This window comes from Cynocephalus volans, chromosome 11 (genome assembly GCF_027409185.1).
Source record: "Cynocephalus volans isolate mCynVol1 chromosome 11, mCynVol1.pri, whole genome shotgun sequence".
In the NCBI taxonomy this organism is placed as follows: domain Eukaryota; kingdom Metazoa; phylum Chordata; class Mammalia; order Dermoptera; family Cynocephalidae; genus Cynocephalus; species Cynocephalus volans.
The window spans coordinates 109,672,183-109,691,325 of NC_084470.1; the positions used below are offsets into that span (position 1 = coordinate 109,672,183).

General features: G+C 36.3%; 1 protein-coding gene across 16 annotated transcripts in view; it reads left to right on the top strand.

Moving 5' to 3' along the window:
* The window catches only part of ESRRG (estrogen related receptor gamma), a 546,637-nt gene that overhangs the window by 325,943 nt on the left and 201,551 nt on the right, over nt 1-19,143 (top strand). The window contains exon 1 of one of the 16 annotated variants that reach the window (XM_063113796.1): nt 13,224-13,412. The exons of the other annotated variants lie outside the window; for them this stretch is intronic. Coding sequence (XP_062969866.1) covers nt 13,357-13,412 — 56 coding nt within the window. The 5' untranslated portion in view covers nt 13,224-13,356. Of the gene's footprint in view, nt 1-13,223; nt 13,413-19,143 lie in introns of those variants that run through there. 16 annotated transcript variants of the gene reach the window in all.

Here is a 19,143-nt window from a genome sequence, read left to right on the forward strand (position 1 = left end):
AGTTGAATGAATCTTTGGACATCACCTTTGATGTATTTGACCTTGGTGCCAGGATTATTTATGAGGATCAACAGGATGCAGTTTTACTCTCAGGAAGCTTACAGTCATGGGAGAATCAGACAAATACGTGGAAACATCAGTAGCATTTGGTCAGTGGACATGATGGAGGGACGCAGAGGTCTCTGTCCCACAGGAAGCCTCCGCTGACACTCCCTCCCCCAACCCCAGGGTGAACGAAACATGAAGAATAAGTAGGATTTTGCTAAGCAGAAGGCTCAGGGAAAAGCAGAGAGAAGTGGAATGTTGGTTGGCATTCAGGAATCTGCCAGCATTTGAGAGTTCTAGAATTTTCTCCTTACCAGTGAGAGCCCTAGCTGACCTCCCTCAGGTCTGGCATTTATTTCACTGTATCTCTATTAAGTGCATCTCCCCCACTCAGTCTACATTTTCCCCTCACACTAAATTTTGTTTGACTGTTATTTTCTGTAGAGACATAATCCACATTCATTACAAAATCATTCAAACAATGCGTAAGAATATAAGGAAGAAAATGAAAAGCAACTAAATTTTATAGCCTCGTGATACCATATTTTTTGTTTCATTATTTCACATCTGTTTTTACTCTGAAACACAGAATTTACAATATACTTTTAAATTATACTCAGCACCTCATTCATAAATATTTGATGCTTCACTTTTTTCCTCCTAGATGCTTGGCAGTATTGCCCTTATTTTAGTTAAATTTCATAAACTAATGTATCCATGAAAATTTGGCTCATCAGCATTATGACACTATACAGGCCGAGACCCACAAATGGTTTTCAATTTATCTTAAACCACTTCCTCGGTAGTTAGACCTACCTTTTTCCGTCTCCTTTTAAACACTGGCTGAGAATCACCAGGGGACCTTACTTCAAAAATACCACTGGGTGGACCCCACCCTCAGAGATTCTGATGTGGCGAGTTTGGGTGAGACCAAGGCACCTGGAGTTTTTAAAAGTCCCCAGGTTGTTCCACTGTGGAGCCAGATCATCTCATCCTATGAGTGTTGTTGTGGGGTGTAAGCATGGTTTCAACAACAACAAAAGGCAATGCCTCATCTGCACGACTAGAGGAGGTCTGGACTCATTTGTATTTAGTGACTTGACAGTGAGTGTAGGCCACTGACATTTCTGAAGTTTAGAAATAGTGTTTATGGGTTATATGTATGGAATAACCTTTCCTTATATTTGCATACTTCACAGTGGGCTTGGATTTACATTATCTCCTTTGTTTTCACAACCTTATGAAATAAGCAAAACAAGTTTGTTTTTTTTTTAATCCCCTCTTCCCTCTTGTTAATTGTAGTTCTTAATAGATGATAAAACCAAGACAGAAGAATTTGGGTATTTGCCCAAGATCATACAAACAAACACTGAGAACATCCAGGATCAAAACGAGACCATGTGTTATCTAACTTGATATTTTTTCTTATGCTTCCTTTATGTGGTTTAATAATGGTAAAATAAAGGGTTCTCCTTCTCAACTTTGGCATCATATTGAATTCACTTGGGGAGTTTTAAAAACTCTTGATGCCAGAGATCATAAATTAATTGGTCGGGGCGAGGCCTGGGAATCAGGACTTTTTAAAGGTTGAAACTTCACGTTTCTATGTAGACCATATCATTTAATCTCCCAGCAGCAATATAAGATGAGAATCATCACCATTTAAAAAATGAGGAAACTAAGACACTGGACAGTTTAATCCACCAGCCCACCCATCTACCAGCTAAAGAAGAGCAGAAGCCAGACTCAAAACAAGACTAGACCACTATCTGCAGCTCTTTTGGCCACCATGTTTGCTTTTCACAATTTCAAGGTTTTTGCTTCAAATTTTGTAGCAGGAACAGCTGAACGAACCAAGTGGGCATGCATTAATATAAAAAGAACTGAATTTAGAGTTTTCTAAAAGTTCAAGAACCACGTACCTGTCAGTGAGTCAGCCATACAGCCAGCAGCAGTTTTATTTTTGTTTGTTTGTTTATTTCTTGTTGTTGTTGTAGGATTTTATTTATAAGACTCAATGTGTTGAAAAATGGAGTTAGAAAAACTTGGGGGGCAGTAAGCAAATTCTGAGCCATTTGTTTTTAATAGCTCTGTTCCTGATGATGAAACTGAGATTTTTAGAGCAGAAAAGATCCTCTGGCCACTCTTCAGCTTATATCAGAGTTACCTGGAGGGCGTGTTAGAACAGATTGCTGGGTTCTACCCCTGGAGTTTCTAATTCAGTAGGGCTGGGGTCCACCCTTCGAGAACCACTTGCTCTAGTTCAGTGCTGTTCATGGCAGCCCAGCCAGATGAACTGCCCAGCCGAGGACACCGACGGCCGGGACGAAGCCTCGCTCCTCAGCTGTTCTTTCTGCCATGTCTTGTTTCTCTGGACAAGATGCGGGAACTTCAGAGATTTTATTTTTACCATTATGCAAAAATTCAGCTCAACTTTAACTTGAGGGGATAAATATCAAAGTTAAAATACTCTTAACTCCTTAGAAGCATCAGATTTCGGATGGATTTTATGGTCTAGAAAGGTTACTCATTAATACACTGGTAACTGCCTCTTTGGAATTTTCCTTCTCAATTGGAGGTGGGTATAGTGACCCAGAAAAGCAAGCTCTCGAGTAAATCATTCAGTTAATTGAGGCCCAGTGTAGGCCACCTAAGTATGTAAATTTATTTATGAATATGATGTTAAGGATTGCAAACTAGTGAATAATTGTTCTAGAGGTTCTCTCATAAACGACAGGGATGCAAGTAGGGCAGGGTTTTCCCATCACTGTGCAACCCTGTCTTAAGAGAAAAAAAGGAATACTGAAAAAGGTAGTCAGCATACTCTTCTCATCCACTGGAGGGAAAATTCAACAATAACACTCTTTTCTTGTTAAGTTAAAGTAAGTTTCATTTAGTGAGTAGCTAATTATGAAATAGTAAATATATAAGCCTCATTTATTAATGCTGACAGGATTTCTTCAGAGAAACACTGAAGCTCATTTACCAAAAAATCAAACTATATGAGTGTGAACAGTTTTTGCCAAACTCAGCAATGATTTTGGCAAGTGTTTATCGATATCCTAAAACGTCCAGATTACAGTGTTAGGCACAACACAGATGATTAAAAGCCATCAAGAAGTTTTTACTAAATGGAAGGCAGAGAGAAGTAAGTACAACCACCCTGACATAAAACAGTGGGACCTGTTAGGGGAAAGCATCGTGGGACACAAGGGAGAGGCCACTGAGTGTGCCTGGGGACCCCTAGGGAGGCTTCACAGAGGAGGAGACATTTGAGAGTGTTCTATCTACCCCATAGATTGTGCTGCTAAATTTTGTAGTTGACTAAATGAGGGCCAGAATTCCAAGGAAAGGAACACTTTCTTTGAAATCCAGCATGGTTTATTTATAAATATGTAACTTTCTCCTCCAGTAAGAGCACATGAATTAAGTCAGGTAAAAATAAACAAAATATTTACATTTACTTTCTGTTCATCTCAAAATATTGATTGGCATTGAATAATTGAATAACTCTAACTGCTCAATCAATAGAAATGAGGCCGTTGGGGGGGGTGCGGGGGGAGTAGAACTTGGGCAGTTCTGGAAAGCTCTGACCACAGAAAGAGCCTATTAAAGCTAATATTGTCTCATTTAATCATCTTTGCTAATAGAGAAGACAGAATGTGGCCATGTTTCCTTCCAAGATCTTCTTAGCAATAACACACTCAGGCCCTATGTCACAAAATCCCCTAATACTGCTTTCTGGAAAGATTAGACAGATGAAATAGAGTCATTTTTTGTTTATAAAGCTGTTACACTATATGAGTTGATCACAGTTATTTTTTATTAAAGAGGAAATCTTGGAAAATTTCCAGGTAAATTTGGTAATTTTTTAATTTAAATTTATTTATTTATTTTTTGGATTGTTGTTGCTTCTGTCTTAACGAAGAATGGTTTTGCTCTTCCTTAGGTCTCTTGGTTCCTTGGCTTAGATATTCGAGAATTATACTATGGTTGCATGGCTGTGAAACTTGGGGAAAAGAAAGTAATCAATGGAGATCTATACCAAACCTTTCCAAGTAAAGTTCATGATAGAGAAGGGAAATTGAGACCTCAGCTTTCCTTTTCTGTGTTTTAAATTTTCACTAGTATTGTACACATCCTGGTGAATGCTTTTCTGTACTCCTTGTGTGTCCTTTAAAGAGGATGCAAAAAGATTTATAGGAAACAGCTTGAGATTGGGAGTGCAAAATATGTAGAATTAAAAAAAAACCAATAAATTCAGGTCCTGACTTTGCAATGTAACAACTGAATGTGTTTGGGCAGTCAGATAAACTGCACGGGCCTCAGTTTTGTCATCTGTAAAATGGAGATGATAATAATATAATATAAAATATATGAATATATATAATATAATATAAAATGGAGATGAGTATAGCTTCTGCCTTCCACATGAGATTGTTGCAAGGAACAAAAGGTACGTGTGTCAAATTGCCTTGTTAATGTTAAATTATAGCAAAAATATCAGATATGCTACTTATTAATTATAATTTTTAAATGTTCTAAACAGCCAAACTTTTCTACCTGGCTATAGTTTAAAATAATAAAGTTTTAAAAATATTCTTTGTTAAATTTCACTTCTTTATGTAGTATTCTAATTTGTCAAAGGGTAAATTAATCTGTTTTTTCTCTTCTCACTAATGAAAATTGTCTTTGATTTATTTAGTTTTTTAATTCAAACGGTAACTGAACTCTAGGAAAAAATGGGGTCTTTAACTGTGTTTTTGCTTTTCTGTACCACTGAGTCTGATTGGATAAATCTTCATGATACAAATAGCTGTGCACTTAGTGACAAAGTACAGGTGTGATAAGAACCCCCAGGGTTTCAGTGTCTTAAGTACAGTCCCCATCCCATCACCATTCCTGTTGTTTTAATCTACCAGGGAAATGGGAAAGGAATTCTTTGTCTCACTCTCTTTTGCATCCGAAGTGTGGTTTTCTAGAAATATCATTTGGCTCTTTCTAAGGTGATATGTTCTCATCAGGGTCTTGTTCTTGGAGTGAAACCACCAAACAAGATACACAAGACCTGGTTAAAGAATTGCAGGGAGTAAAGAGAGGCAGAGAGCAGCCTAAAAGCAGGAACTTTGTCTTTTTCTGCTGATTTATTAATTCCCTCTTCCTCTCCCCATAAGAGGAGAAATCCACCTCCTTTTGGAAAGCATTCAGCGTTTACTGCATCTCTAGCATACCGCCTCAGAAATAGGAGCTACATGGCCATTCTTCACAGGATCCTGGTCAACATTATGGAATGAAAAGTACCCGGAATCCTTAATATAAAATGTTTATGTTGCACACAAGAGCCATTTTTGAATGCTTTTACAAAAAAGTATTTGGTTTGGGGATATATCTGGGGTCATCATTTTTAAGAGTATTTGCTATGAGGTTAACTGGCAAAATGTTTCCATGTCGCCCTGGTAAGGGTCATAGTTTTATGTACTGATGTAGCAGCTTTGTTGGCTTTTGCTTTCATAATAATTTTCCTTTATTATCCAATATTTAGTCCGTATGAATCATTGGGAAACAAGGATAAATAGAAGGGAGAGGAAGAAAGCATTCATTCCATGTCACTCCTTCTTAGCTATAGGAAGAATCAATGATGAAGAGCTGAAGTGCCCAAGCACAGGGGCCCAGTGCTCACGTCTTTTCTTCCCTTTTGTCTTTTTCTGCCAACTTCCCGCCTTTGCATTTACCTTTTTTTCCAATCACCTTCTCTTTTAAAATCTCCCCTTATTTTTATTTATTTATTTATTTATTTATTTGTCTTTTTCGTGACCAGCACTCAGCCAGTGAGTGCACCGGCCAGTCCTATATAGGATCCGAACCTGCGGCGGGAGCGTCACTGCGCTCCCAGCGCAGCACTGTCCCGAGTGCGCCACGGCTCGGCCCTAAAATCTCCCCTTATTACTCTAACAATCCGACTCAATCATATTAAAATTGGCATCCTCCCTTAAACTGAATAATGATAAACTGAATAATAGCATTGGTCATTAGTTCATTCATTCGTTCACTCATCCAAGACATATTCATTGTGTTTCTAAAACATTGACAGGAATATTTATCGAGTTCCATTACTGGCCCAGGGGACACTGTCAGGCCCTGGCCAGCTTCACAGATTACAGCTGGAGTGGGGGGAAAGGAGTGACCATTTAATAAAAACTGAATCCCTAAGGGAAATGATAGTCAAAATGTGCTTACAAAAAGACAACTAATTAGCTGGGAGAAGAGAATTTATCTTTATTAATTCATCCCCATTTCTTTTTAAACGTGTGACTCTTTTATCTTTCTAAGCTCCTGAAGAAAGTAGAGGACAATTTGGTACACACTTAGGTATTATCTCTTGGGTTCAGATGTCCCTTGGCTATTACTGGGACCTTTGTCCTCAGAAGGCTCAGATCTCAGCCGGAGTTCTGTGCACTGGTATATTGTCGACAATTGTGAGATTAACATTAGTAGCTTGTTACTAACTAAGTGCTGGAAAGGGGAGAAATGTATCTTTTCTGATGTGAGCTTTCCCACTACCATGGTGTGTAAGCATTCTGAACCTTATTTTCTTCCATGTAAGGTAACCAGGTAGGACTCAAAATCCCTGTGGTCTTTCCCTGCCTGTAATTCCCTGTTGCCCAGACTTTCTGTTCTGCCATAGATTAGTGGCCATTCAGTGTAACAAGAGCAAAGCCTTGTGAAGAAATTGAGTTCTTGGGATATCTGATCAAAAGAGCTCCTGGTGAATGAGCCTGTGCTTGGGTTAGTAATAAAATCAACAGCATTATTGACTGAACTGCTAGGGTAGAGGGTGTGGAAGAAGCGTCCGAAAGGAAGAGAATAGAAGTATGAACAACTTCTGTCTCCCCTTCTTTCTGGTAAACAATGTACTATTGAATTCTCTGGAGAGTCAGCAGAATCAGTTAACTTTCCCAAGCCTCTCTTCCTCATACCCATGCACAAAACATGATGGTAGCTTTAAGGGGAACATCTTTTATTTTTTCTTCTCATTACAATGAGCCAGTGTATTTGTGGCAATATAGCCAGCAATTCATGACATCTTATAGTAAGAGTTATTGGTATTTTCACTGGGGGAATATGTGCATGTCGTTGTCTTTTCTGTATTGAGTACTTTGAACTCCTAGTCAAAGATGGAGGCCAAATGAATTACATTCTCTTCCATCTCTTTCAGTTAGTGAGATTTACAAATACCATGACTACCATTTATGGGAGGCTCACTGCATGTAGGATGACAATAAAATTTATTATCCAAACTGGGACACTTTTGAGAGTGTAAAGGAGGGGTTATACTGTAAATTATTAGGCTAGGACGCTGGCATAAGCCAGAATGTCCTTGGCCCACTGGGTCATATGGACCCCCCCAACTAAGGGCAGATGGTGTGCTAAATTGATTAACTTGTTTAATTCTCATAGCAATTCTACAAGATTGTTATCATTCCCATTTAATAGCTGAGGAAACTGAGCCTTACATGGGTGAAGTGACTTGTTGGAAGCCTCGCCCCTGGCAATTGAAGTCTGAGCCCAGGCATTCTCCAGAGCAGGCTCTAGCCCCTTGCAAGAAGGCCTTCTGCAGTCTCCTGGCTTCTGCCAGGTATGACAGAAACACACACACACCCCTAATTAATTTGCCATGGTTGGGGGAAGCAGATTTTTATCAAACATATTCATTTATGAAAATGAAACTTAGAAGTGTGTCAGAGAATTGTAACATCAAAAAAAGTGTAACAACTTCTTTAAACCTGTTTATATGAGCACCAGATGTTAATATCTCACTCTTTTTTTTTTTTAAATTAGTCCTTTGAAAATTTGGACAAAAGGATTAACAAAAGCAATAGAAAAAGATAGCTTTCAAATTGTATTGAACACATATACATCAGGAAAAGAAATACATTGTGCTTTTTTGACGTTCCATGGATATATTTTTTTGCCTCAAATATATTATATTGAATGACATGGTTAAAATGGCAATTTGATCATTTTGCTGGTATCAAAGCCTGTATTGCTTGTTCTGAAATCTGTCATATGTGTCCCACTTCTCCTCCTTCTCTGTCTCCACTACCCGCCCCACCTCCCTCTCGCAGTTAAGCTACCCTCTATTTTGGACAACACTATCACACACATGATTGAGCCAACAACTTATGGCTTTTAAAAATAGATATTTTGTCCTCTCTTAGGTTTATTGTTTATAATAATCATCTTTCAAGTGAAAAGGCTAATTTACTCTTTCTATAGGAATATTTTAAGCTTGATTATCATAATATTACAGCTGCCTGAAAAGGTCTAAAATGGGACATTGACCTTGAATGTTTTCTGCATTTAGCTCATGGTGCTTAACATTCAGGAAAGAATATAACTGAAACTCATTTATTAATGTATAATCTCAAAATGTTAACCATTGCTCTGTAAACACATGCCATGCAGATTATAGAAATCTTGTAGGATACCGTAAAGTGCATTTGGTATTTCACCAGCGTAAGTATGTTGGAAATACAACATAACTAAGTCAGTATTCCCATTGGAGCTATTGTAGTTTATAATTTAATTTTTGCTGTCATTTTACCGTGTATATTATTATCTTGACAAAATGAAAGTGAAATAATCTTGAATTAATTAAACAGAAACTGAATTGCCTCAGTTAGTCTCTCTGTCTTTCTCTGATATATTATTTTTTTCTTCCACTTTCACAAACATACAGGGAAAAGAGTTTGGTGTGTTATGGAGGTGAGACAATTGCTTCCCAGAGAATGGGCTCTTTTTATATGAACTCCATAATTTGGGAATGGGATGGATTTATAGGGCAAGAGGAAAGGTTTTTATTAATGCTTCTGTGGAAGCGATCACTTTCGGTAGAAATGATTGCTTCTTGCCAATCGAGACAATAATTTAAATATCAAAGCCTGTGCCCTAGAAATGAAAGGCAACAGAAAATGAGGTATGATGAATTGATAGAGGTTTGGTGATAATATACAGTACAGTAGTCATCCTGACTTCCAAAGAAGTCTGCATGTTCTCAGTGGGAAAGGTGTGTCCTTAAGCAGGTTTATAGCAGAGTAGAAATCCCAATTCACAGATGAATAAAGGAGAGACATAAGTGAGGCCTCCCACAGCTCATGAGTGGGGAGAAGGGAGCCCGGCATTTGGGCTTCCTCGCTTGTTGTTTAATGTTCTTTTCCCAAGGATGTTCATTACGGGGCTTCTTTTGGAGTTACAGATAATAGTTTATAATAGTCTTGGTTTACTTTTTGTAGGGTACTCATACTATACATTATATGTCAACGACAGCAGGGTAAATGGTTCAAAAAGTTAAACAGCTTTTCAAAAGTTTTATGATCTTGAGGAAAGATCTATAAAGATAGATTTTGAGGCAATTTTAAAACCTACATTTCTTATGCTTTGTTTAAGCTATCGAGCAAATGACAAATGTGCAATATGAAATAAAAATCTGCTTCAAAAACGACAACTATAAAATTTAAACATTTTAATACAGGTGAGTCCTGCTAATTTTCAGAAAAGGAAGGCAGGAGCTAAAAATAACAACTGATGTGCAATAATAGCAAGACTAGGCATTTCTCATCCCCTTTTAGCAACATGAGAATTCACTGGTAGAATATTTCAGGAAATGCTTCTGACTAAAATACAATACAATTTCTGGTATATACAATTCACAGGAATCTACTTTTTGTTTCCACTTGAGTTTTGCTTGTTGCCATGCTGTTCTTTCGTATGGAAATGAAGTATATTCTCTGCATAGTGTCTGTGCATATTAGTTGGGGGCTGAAGATGAAGTTGTTTGGATATTGTGACTGCACAGTTTAAGGAAGAAGAGACTGAAACCATGCATAAAATGAGGGCCTGATGCATAACAGACTGACATTAACTAATTTATTAATATTCTTTGTGAAACAGACATAAAAGGTCCTTTTGTGTGGTTCAATTTTTTCCTGATTTGGGTAGACTCCTTGTGGTAAGACTGTAAAGTGTATAGGCTGATTTGTAATAAGTGTTTATTCTAGGCTGTTTATTTATCTGTTTTTTTCCCCCCAAATCCTTTGTAGTTGAGATTCTTGAAGGTTTAAACTCAGTATTACTCATGGTGTGTTTAATTCCTATGATCATCCATACCTTTCACCTCTAAGGTGAGAGAATTCTGACTAGGAAAGGTTCTTGAGATGACTGAGCTGTGTGTTTATAAAAATATTCTGGAAGCTACCTTGCAAGTTTAGTGCAGCACATATTATTTTAAATTTTAAATTGGTTAAACTGGATTCAAGACAGCATAATATTCGGTCCTTGACGTGTCCAGGTGACATTTTGATCTCAAGGGGAAAGCATCCAGCTCTATAAACCTAGTACACTCTGGTCATTCAGAAAGCAGCAAGCCCTGTGAACACTGTACCTTTTGTAGATGAAATATGGTTAGTGAAATATCAGTGGGGACGAATGGCACTGTGTATGTTTGAACATGTATCTCTGTGAGCACAGAAAAAAGACTTGTGCATGAACATGAGTATAAATATGTTTAAAAATACACACAAAATTAAATGGTTCATTATGAGGGGAAGTGAATACCCAACGGGAAATAAGAAAAATCTGGGAAATAAATGATCACTTCTATGAAATGTAGTGACTTAAGGTTCATCAGCAAATAATTGATTACAAATCTTGTCTTTAAAAAGTCATTTCAAATAATGAACAGGTTATTTCACAGCATGACAATGCAAAGAAACTGAATACAGTACAGGATTCTGCACAGGTGCAAAATCGGTATGCATTCGTTGAATACATTAAGATGCGTTGAGTACAATTAAATAATATTTACTTTTAAAAAAATCCCTGGACAAAAATAAGCAAGAAACTTTTGGGGGGTATATCTTTTAAAAATGTGTACAATTGGATCTACTAATTATCTTGGGAATTTTAGTTTATTCAGAAATCAAGACAGTAATCCTATGAACCAAAGATGTTTTTCTAATGCAGTATTAGTTAGCATCCCTATCTTTGATTGTATTTTATAAAAATCATGTTTCTTTTTCAAAATGCCTTTTTATTTATTTTTTTTAATTGTAAAATGATTACATGTCTCATTTTAGATTGAATAGACAAATCTTTTTTTTTTCCCCTTGGTGTCTGCAGAGTGCTTGGATTTTCTTCTACATCTCAAAGCTCTTTTAATTCACTGCTCACAACCAAATTTACATCTTAATTGCAGAGTTCACATTTCACAATATAGACAGCATAATGCTACTGGTAATTAAGCTTTTACTACCTGCTTTTATACAGTATTCTCAGGCATAGTTTTTGCTCTGTGAGTTTTGATCTAGAAACTTGTATGCATTTAGACCACAAATAAAAGGATTTGGGCCCATATCTTAGATATAGCTAAATACATGGCAAGGAAATTGCTTTCTTCTGTGGGGGGGACAAAATCATGTCTGTCATTTTTATATTCTGAATTTTAATGTGGCTGTTCTATTTTAGTGTTTTGTTTTTTAAAGACCTAGACAATTTGAGAGGGTTGAGAGAGTTGAGTTCTGATTTAGTGAATTTAACACATGCTGAATATCTGAACTAATCAATTTTGATCTCAAAGATTATACTGTTTCTGTCATGTAAGACTTAAGACTCAAAAGGTTGATAAGCAGTACAGCTAAATTCTATCAAAATTGTGGGTCTTCCACTCTCCATAAGGTAGCAGTTATTTCTTTGCCATAAATAGCTGGTATCTATCCAATGTACATTTGCTAGTATAAAAAAATCCTGTAGTTTAAAATAGGACCTAAGCAAAGTCTTTGTTATATGGAAATTACAATCATGCCATACAGTCTTGTAGGAGGAAAAACACCCTTCTCCTATTATACCCTCTTGTTACTTTTTTTTTTTTTTTTTTTTTTTTTTTAGCACTTTTGATAGAGAATTCTTACTTTCGTAAATTATTATCTGTTTGAAACTAGTTCCTATAGGGACCAGACTGTGTGATGGTTTACAAAGTGTTTCTGGGTTGATTATTTAAAGCATGTAGGATGCATTATGTATAGAAACCAATATGTACACTGTATTTTATTTGAAAGCTGGATCTCTTAAGTAAAATCATGTATATCATATAGATCTCCTAGTTTGGAAGTTTGTATTGAAATAAGTATTTCATTAAACACTTTTAGTGCACTGTACAGCAATGATCTCTCTACAAATAAAATGCAGTCATTATTTTGTCAAAATACATTGAGATAGATTTAATGTACTATTTACCCTACAGCCCTGTCTCCTTGAACTGAAGAAGCCAATTCCTCCTGCAGTTGTTTACCTTTGTTTTGAAAAGCTATGCATTGTATATCTATATGTGGAGAGACAGTAGCAGGTAAAGAAATGTTTGCACAGACAATCTACATAGACATTCTCTCAAATTGTATGGATGAACTGTTTGCTCTTCTGTAGTTGTGTAAAACTGCACTGCACCTCCGAGATGACGATCCCAGTACACATGCTCGAACCACTTAGAGGAATGTCTTTTATTTTCAAAATGCCCAGTATAAGTCAGGAAAGCAGGAGACGACATGATTAGGAATAAATAAGCAAGTACAGCACCAAATAAGCAGCAGCCCCCGGTGTAAAAAACAAAAACAAAACAAACAAACAAAAAAAAAAACAGACAAACTTAATTCTCTACCTTCCGCAGAATCCTTTCCCAAATTAACTGAGAATCTGCGTGAGTTCTTCTTTTCAAGGCAAAATAGATCTCAGGTTAGAAATCAAAGACAAATCCCTCCAGTGCTTAGAGAGTTAAGTTAGTTATGTTTCTTTTGTAGCTTCCCAGAAAAAAAAAAAAAAAAAGAGAGAGAGAGAGAGAGAGAGAAAGAAGAAAAGCCCCACCGTGTCTGCGGGGAGCCTTTGGATCGCTCGCGTCCTCGCTCGCTGGCTCTCTCTGCCCTGCCAGTTTCCACCCCCGTGCCCCGCGCTTCTGCAGCCTGCCTACCTGCCCGGCTCCCTCGCTGCGCGCAGCTCCGGCCGCCTCCCTCCTGATTGGGCAGAGGCCCCCCAATCGGCTGCGCGGCTGGGCCGGTGGGACTGCATATGTAAAGCCCTGCTTCATATTAATAAGCTCCAATCGGGGCTTTAAGTCCTTGATTAGGAGAGTGTGAGAGCTTTGGTCCCAACTGGCTGTGCCTATAGGCTTGTCACTAGGAGAACATCGGTGTTAATTGCACTGTGCTCTGTCAAGGAAACTTTGATTTATAGCTGGGGTGCACAAATAATGGTTGCCGGTCGCACATGGATTCGGTAGAACTTTGCCTCCCTGAGTCTTTTTCCCTGCACTACGAGGAAGAGTAGGTACCTTTTTCTTTCCTTTTTAAACTCGTCGTGGGGGTGCGTGTGTGAGGTGGACAGAATGTATCTTTGCACACTGATTCAGGTAATGTCCTGGGTACTTTGTGTGCACGAGTGCTTGTTTGTATCTGTCTTGTGCCTTTTGTGTTGAGAGGGATCTGCTAATTCAGTAAGTCGAGAATTGTTCTCTGACTACAATGTTACCTTTGAGGCAAAGCTCAGTGACTGTCAGTAAAACAGCTGTGTGACAGTCACTTCTTATTCAGGTGCTAAGAATAGGCACTTGGCACAAATGCTTAGTGAACTGTTAAAATGCATCTTTTACTAGGACCCATTTTCCCAAGGAAAGATGTTTTAAAATACAATATTCAAAATGATTTATACTATTGAGTGCCTCTTATGTATTTTCAGTTTGACAGATATTTTCAGCTCCCTGTCATTTCTTACTGCTCAGAGTTAGAGGCAAAATTGCACATTTACTAATTCTCCTTCAGAGAACAATTTTAAAACTAGCCCCATGCAATTCAGGGCTAGAATAATGTTATTTGCATGGTTAGCGTTAAGTCAGCACTTAACTGACAAATCAGTCCATTAAGTAACATGAGATTTTACACATTATAAATATTTAAAGGGGAGAAAAACAAAAGAAGAAAGACTTTTTAAATTTCTCCTTAAATAGACAATGCTCAGATTGTGAGTTTGTTTTATGTATCATGTCCAGATAATATAGAAAAGTACTTTCATTCTTACATGCAGTTTAATTCATATTTATGAATATCTTTATGCACATGGAAATATATATTTAGATTACTAAAGGTGGGAGGGAGGGGGTAGGAGAATTAAATTAGGCATTCTTGTGTAGATGAGTAGGTCATAAACTTAATTTCAACCCACTGTTAAGAGAAAATATTAGTGTACCACAGCAACTGTCACTGGTTTATCTCTCTTTCTGTTGAGTCAGTTATATTGCTTTGCTTTCACATTGCAGTAATACCAACTGTTATAATTCTGAAAAGAGTGCTCTTGGCAAACATTTCTCTCTATAGATTGTGAAGAAAATATAAAACTCTAGAAGATGAGCTAGTGCATTATAGGTAGATGTCCACTAGCTGTCCTTAGTGACTGCATATTGCATTGCTTTGTAATTAAGTAAGAGATGAAAAGTGACTTGCGGTGTCACTGGCTCGTGTATATTTGAGTGTGAGCATGTGTGTGTATAAGCACACTTGCACATGCACACAGACCCACATCCACACTCACACAGAGATATTAGCAAAGACATGGATTTGGGAGGAACTGAAAGATGGTAAGGCTGCGCTTGCATCAGTTTGAAACACTCAAAGGAAGCAACAACCTTAAAATGTGTGAAAATAAAAATGAAAAATAAACAAAGGTAGGACTGCCCACTCAAGTGTAATTTGAAGGTTAGTGCACCTGGGGCTGTAGAATTGGAGAGTTTAAAATGTCTTCATGTCAGAAAGAATGCCTTATCCAAGCTCACCCAAATTCTAAACTTTCTCTCGCAAATAAATAAACAAAACAAACTTTAAAAATCTCCCCAGAGGCTGCTTTTTAAAGTAGTTTTCTTGAATTTAACTTCTTGTCGCTAATTTGAATAATTAGTTTAGATAAGCCTCTTAAAGCAGATGCATCTAAATGAAATCAAGGCACATGTCCTTTTGGCTTTGGCGCAAGATTCAAACTAGCTTTCTTTTTGGCTCAATTAAAAGTCATCTTTTAAAAATACAGATTTATTGTCTGGATGCAGTTCTGATGGTTACGTGGTTCACTGGACAGACAGAAAGATCTAATACTAAGCAACGCATCTGCCTCTCTGTCTCAATTAATAAACCACAGAATTTATACATGCTATTAATATTCATAGTAATTGTACTGGGTTAAACCCCATCACGTGCGTGTATGCATAGAAATGAAACGAGAGTTATGCAGTTTCAGAGGAAAATATTGGACAATTTCTGCTTTGGAGGCTGTTAAAAAGATTCATACAATTTATTGACCACCATTAAGGGAGCCTAAAATGTTAACCTCTAACTATGTATTTTGTATTTTAGGAAATGTGCCAGCACATTATACAGCATAATACTTGAAAGCTTTTTTCACATTTAACAGCAGTAATAGCTGATAGCATAAATAGATGAAAATAATATATCTGCTCATTTTGACATATGTGTCAGTCTAATCATTCTAAATGAGTGTGCTCGTCACATGAATCCCTTTCAACCTCTGATTAAAATGTAACATTGACTACAGGATTATAGAGCGGACTTAATTTTACTGACTGTTTTAACAGTTGTCACAGCTGTTGGAAGAGGGAAAGGCAATTGAAACACTCTAAAACAGACAAGGAAAGGAGAGAACAGTTTAGTAAATTTCAGCCTGGTCGTTGAAATCCAGACATTGAAAATTTAGCAGTTTTGTGTCTTAAGATTCCAATTAGGAGCTATGCAAGTGTTATTTTGTATGGTCTACTCTTTCTGTTTCAGGGTTTTGATATGTTTTTTGTCTGCCTCATCTCCCTATTAAAAGCTAAACTAAATTGAAATAAAACTATCCAAAAGTAATACTATAATGTCAAAGTATAGGGGATAAAAATAGGCGGGAAGGAAAAATTTATACAGTAACAACAATAAGAAGCCTAAATCAGAATGGACGCTCTTTTTTTTAAGGAAAGATGGGAGCCTGCCCAAGTAATAGTATCACTTTAGATGTGATATATTTGAGAACTATAAACAGACACTTTAAATTTATTTTTCTAAGAAATAATACTTAGACTCCAGACTTGGAGCTCATATTACTTTTCTTCCTGTATCTTCTTAATAAATCTGTTGAAAACACCTGCAGCCGTATAGGTAGGTGATGTAGGTGGGGTTTTCAGATGATTTCTTTGTAAATTGCTGGAACTGACAACCAGCAGCAGTTAGGGGTGAGTGTTCTTGAGCTGTGGAGTCTCGTAACCTTGGCTATCACATCACTAAAGCAAACGGATGAATACTATTTTTCTAAAAATTAAATAATCATTGTACATGTCTCAAACTATATATAGTTGAAATAGCCAGATGATGTGTCTTATGTAATGAAGGATTTTCTCCTTGAAGTAAGCAACAAAAGTGTTCTGAGTTAATGAAATAGATGTTGAATAGGAGTGGTGAGTTAATGACGGGCACCCCGTGTTTCACTGGCCCTTTGTGTCAGGGTATTTATGTACACACATTTGGTGATAAGTTAAAAAACCCTCCTTTTACAAAAAGGGCTGGAAAACAGCTTTCCATTTCCTGGGCAGAGGCAAGGGTGATGGTGTTGGCCAGTTCTTCTTATAGTGATGGTTTCTCATCTTACTGTGTTTATGGCACTGCTGCTTTATTTACTGAACCTAGTGTGTTGCAGCGGTAATTAACCCATGTTATTAGCAAAGCCCTTGTGGATATCCATTAATTCTCTTGCATGGATGATCATTTTTCTAGTGTTTTCCCCCAATAAGGTATCATTGATATATATTTTTTTAATTCGAAATTGACGGCCTTTGATATATTTCTTTGGTTTAATCTGACCTGTGATACATATTGGCCATCTTATGAAGGATGCTATTGTAATTCAGCTTTTAAAAATGCTAATAGAAGCAGGAGAAAAGATTTTTTTGTTGTTCTTTTCAAAGTAAAAAAAAAAAAGAAAAGAAATTAATGTTTAAAAAGAAAATAATGCAGGCAATCAGTTTTAACTCCAAATTTTCCATATCTTAGAGTTTATGACAATTTGTGTCTTTAATGTCTTTCAATCAATTTTTTACTTAGTTAGTAACACTTTGGGCATTTTTGTAAAATATTGAGCCAGCAGAAAAATACTTGTGCTTCCAGTGCTGAGAAAAGATAAGGACTATCTCATTAGCCGGGCCATACTTTTGCAATTAATTTTAGATACCTGGTGCTATTCATCAAAGAGGGCTGCTAACTTCTCTATGATTCTATTTAACAATACTTTCACAATACCTCACTCCTGCAAGAATTACAGACAAAGAAGAGACCGTTCTTTTGGAAGGTAGGCATAATGCCCAATCCCCAGTCAGTATCACTTGTGCAAAATTCCTCAACATTCGTTTTAGCGTAGTGACTAAACAAAATATTTCTTTGTTTTGTTTGTAAAGTGACGTTCAGCAGTGAAGGTTGTGCTTTATATTATTTAATAAAATAAATTAAAATACATGCTTGTGATTGATACTTTTTCATACAAGTGGCAACTAATAGCAATGATTTTGATTAAACCAATTAATATCAAATAAACTTTTTGGAATCACCTATCAAGCATTTAGAAATAAGAGCATTTGAGGTATCATAATAGAACTTTAAGTCACTGCAGCAGAGAAGCTTTGCTCTGGATTTTCTTCATAGCAAATTCATGGATGAGGGAAACAACACAATGTTGATCTGTTATAAGTGCATATGAGCTCCGGCCCTAGCCAGCTCTCTGGAGAAAATCTTTGATTACACTAGCCCAGTTTGTTCAGTTTTTATCTCTTTTACATCCACTGGCCTTGTATTAAATTGTCATTGTCCTAAAGCACATGAGATAGAAATGAATTGCACTTCTCTACGTTCTCTGACAGTGAAATATTTAGCCTCTCTTTCTCCAATCATAGTCATGTGTATATTTGATAGTGCTGGATGACGCTAAGCATCTCTGCCGCTTGACAATCTTCTTATTGCATTTTGTATGTTTTGGTGTTGATTATTATTTTCATAGCCATGCCTATTAATATAATTAATAATGGTATACATGATCTGTACCATAATTTGTTAATAATCTATATCATTATTAATAAATAAATACACATATGGTACTTTAAAATCCAAAGCAGTTGATAGGATACATATCCACTATGGGTGCATGTATAATAGCATGTGAAATACATATATATATATATATGAGAAAAGGTATACATGCAGAATACAGGTATGTTGTTAAGATTATTCATGTACATTTATAAAATAAAGTAGATCTCAAGTATTATTCTAATCGGTTAGTTGCCAGTTAAATTTGCCAGGCATGATTTTAAGCTGAAATTGCTATTTCGGGTACTTACCAGGTTTGATTTAAAACTGAATTAATTTAACTACCATATATTAGACAGGTAACAGGTAACTTAACAAGTAAATTTATTTCTGATTTAAAAGATTTTAAATTATTGTCATTCATATATTCAATATCTAGTAATCATAAATAATTTGTAAAATAGGAAATAAACTACTGATGTTAAATGCATAATTTAATGGTTTGGGCCTATATCCAAGAAACAATTTTGAATTAGCTCTTGGCTGCATTCTTTTCTTATACAATTGGGCCTGACAAATATATCTTAATGTAAAGCATGGTAGCTTTCAAACTGATGCAAAATTTGAATTTTATCTATCTGCACTACATATATACGTCATTTGCTTTTTTTTTTTCTAAAAGCCAATACGTAAAATTATTAAGTACATCATAGATTTCAGAATTATTTAAGTTGAGAGGTCTGTGATTTTACTTAGCAAATCTGAAAAGTGTTGAGAGAAAACACAAATAATTGCTCTTTCTATTTTAATTCATATTCTAATTCATAAATTGCTCTATTTTAATTCTTGTTTTAATTCATATTCTTGTTTAAATTCCTGGATTAATTTCTTACCTTTATTTGTTTGCATAACACTTTAACAAATTTACTGTTACTATGTTTAACAA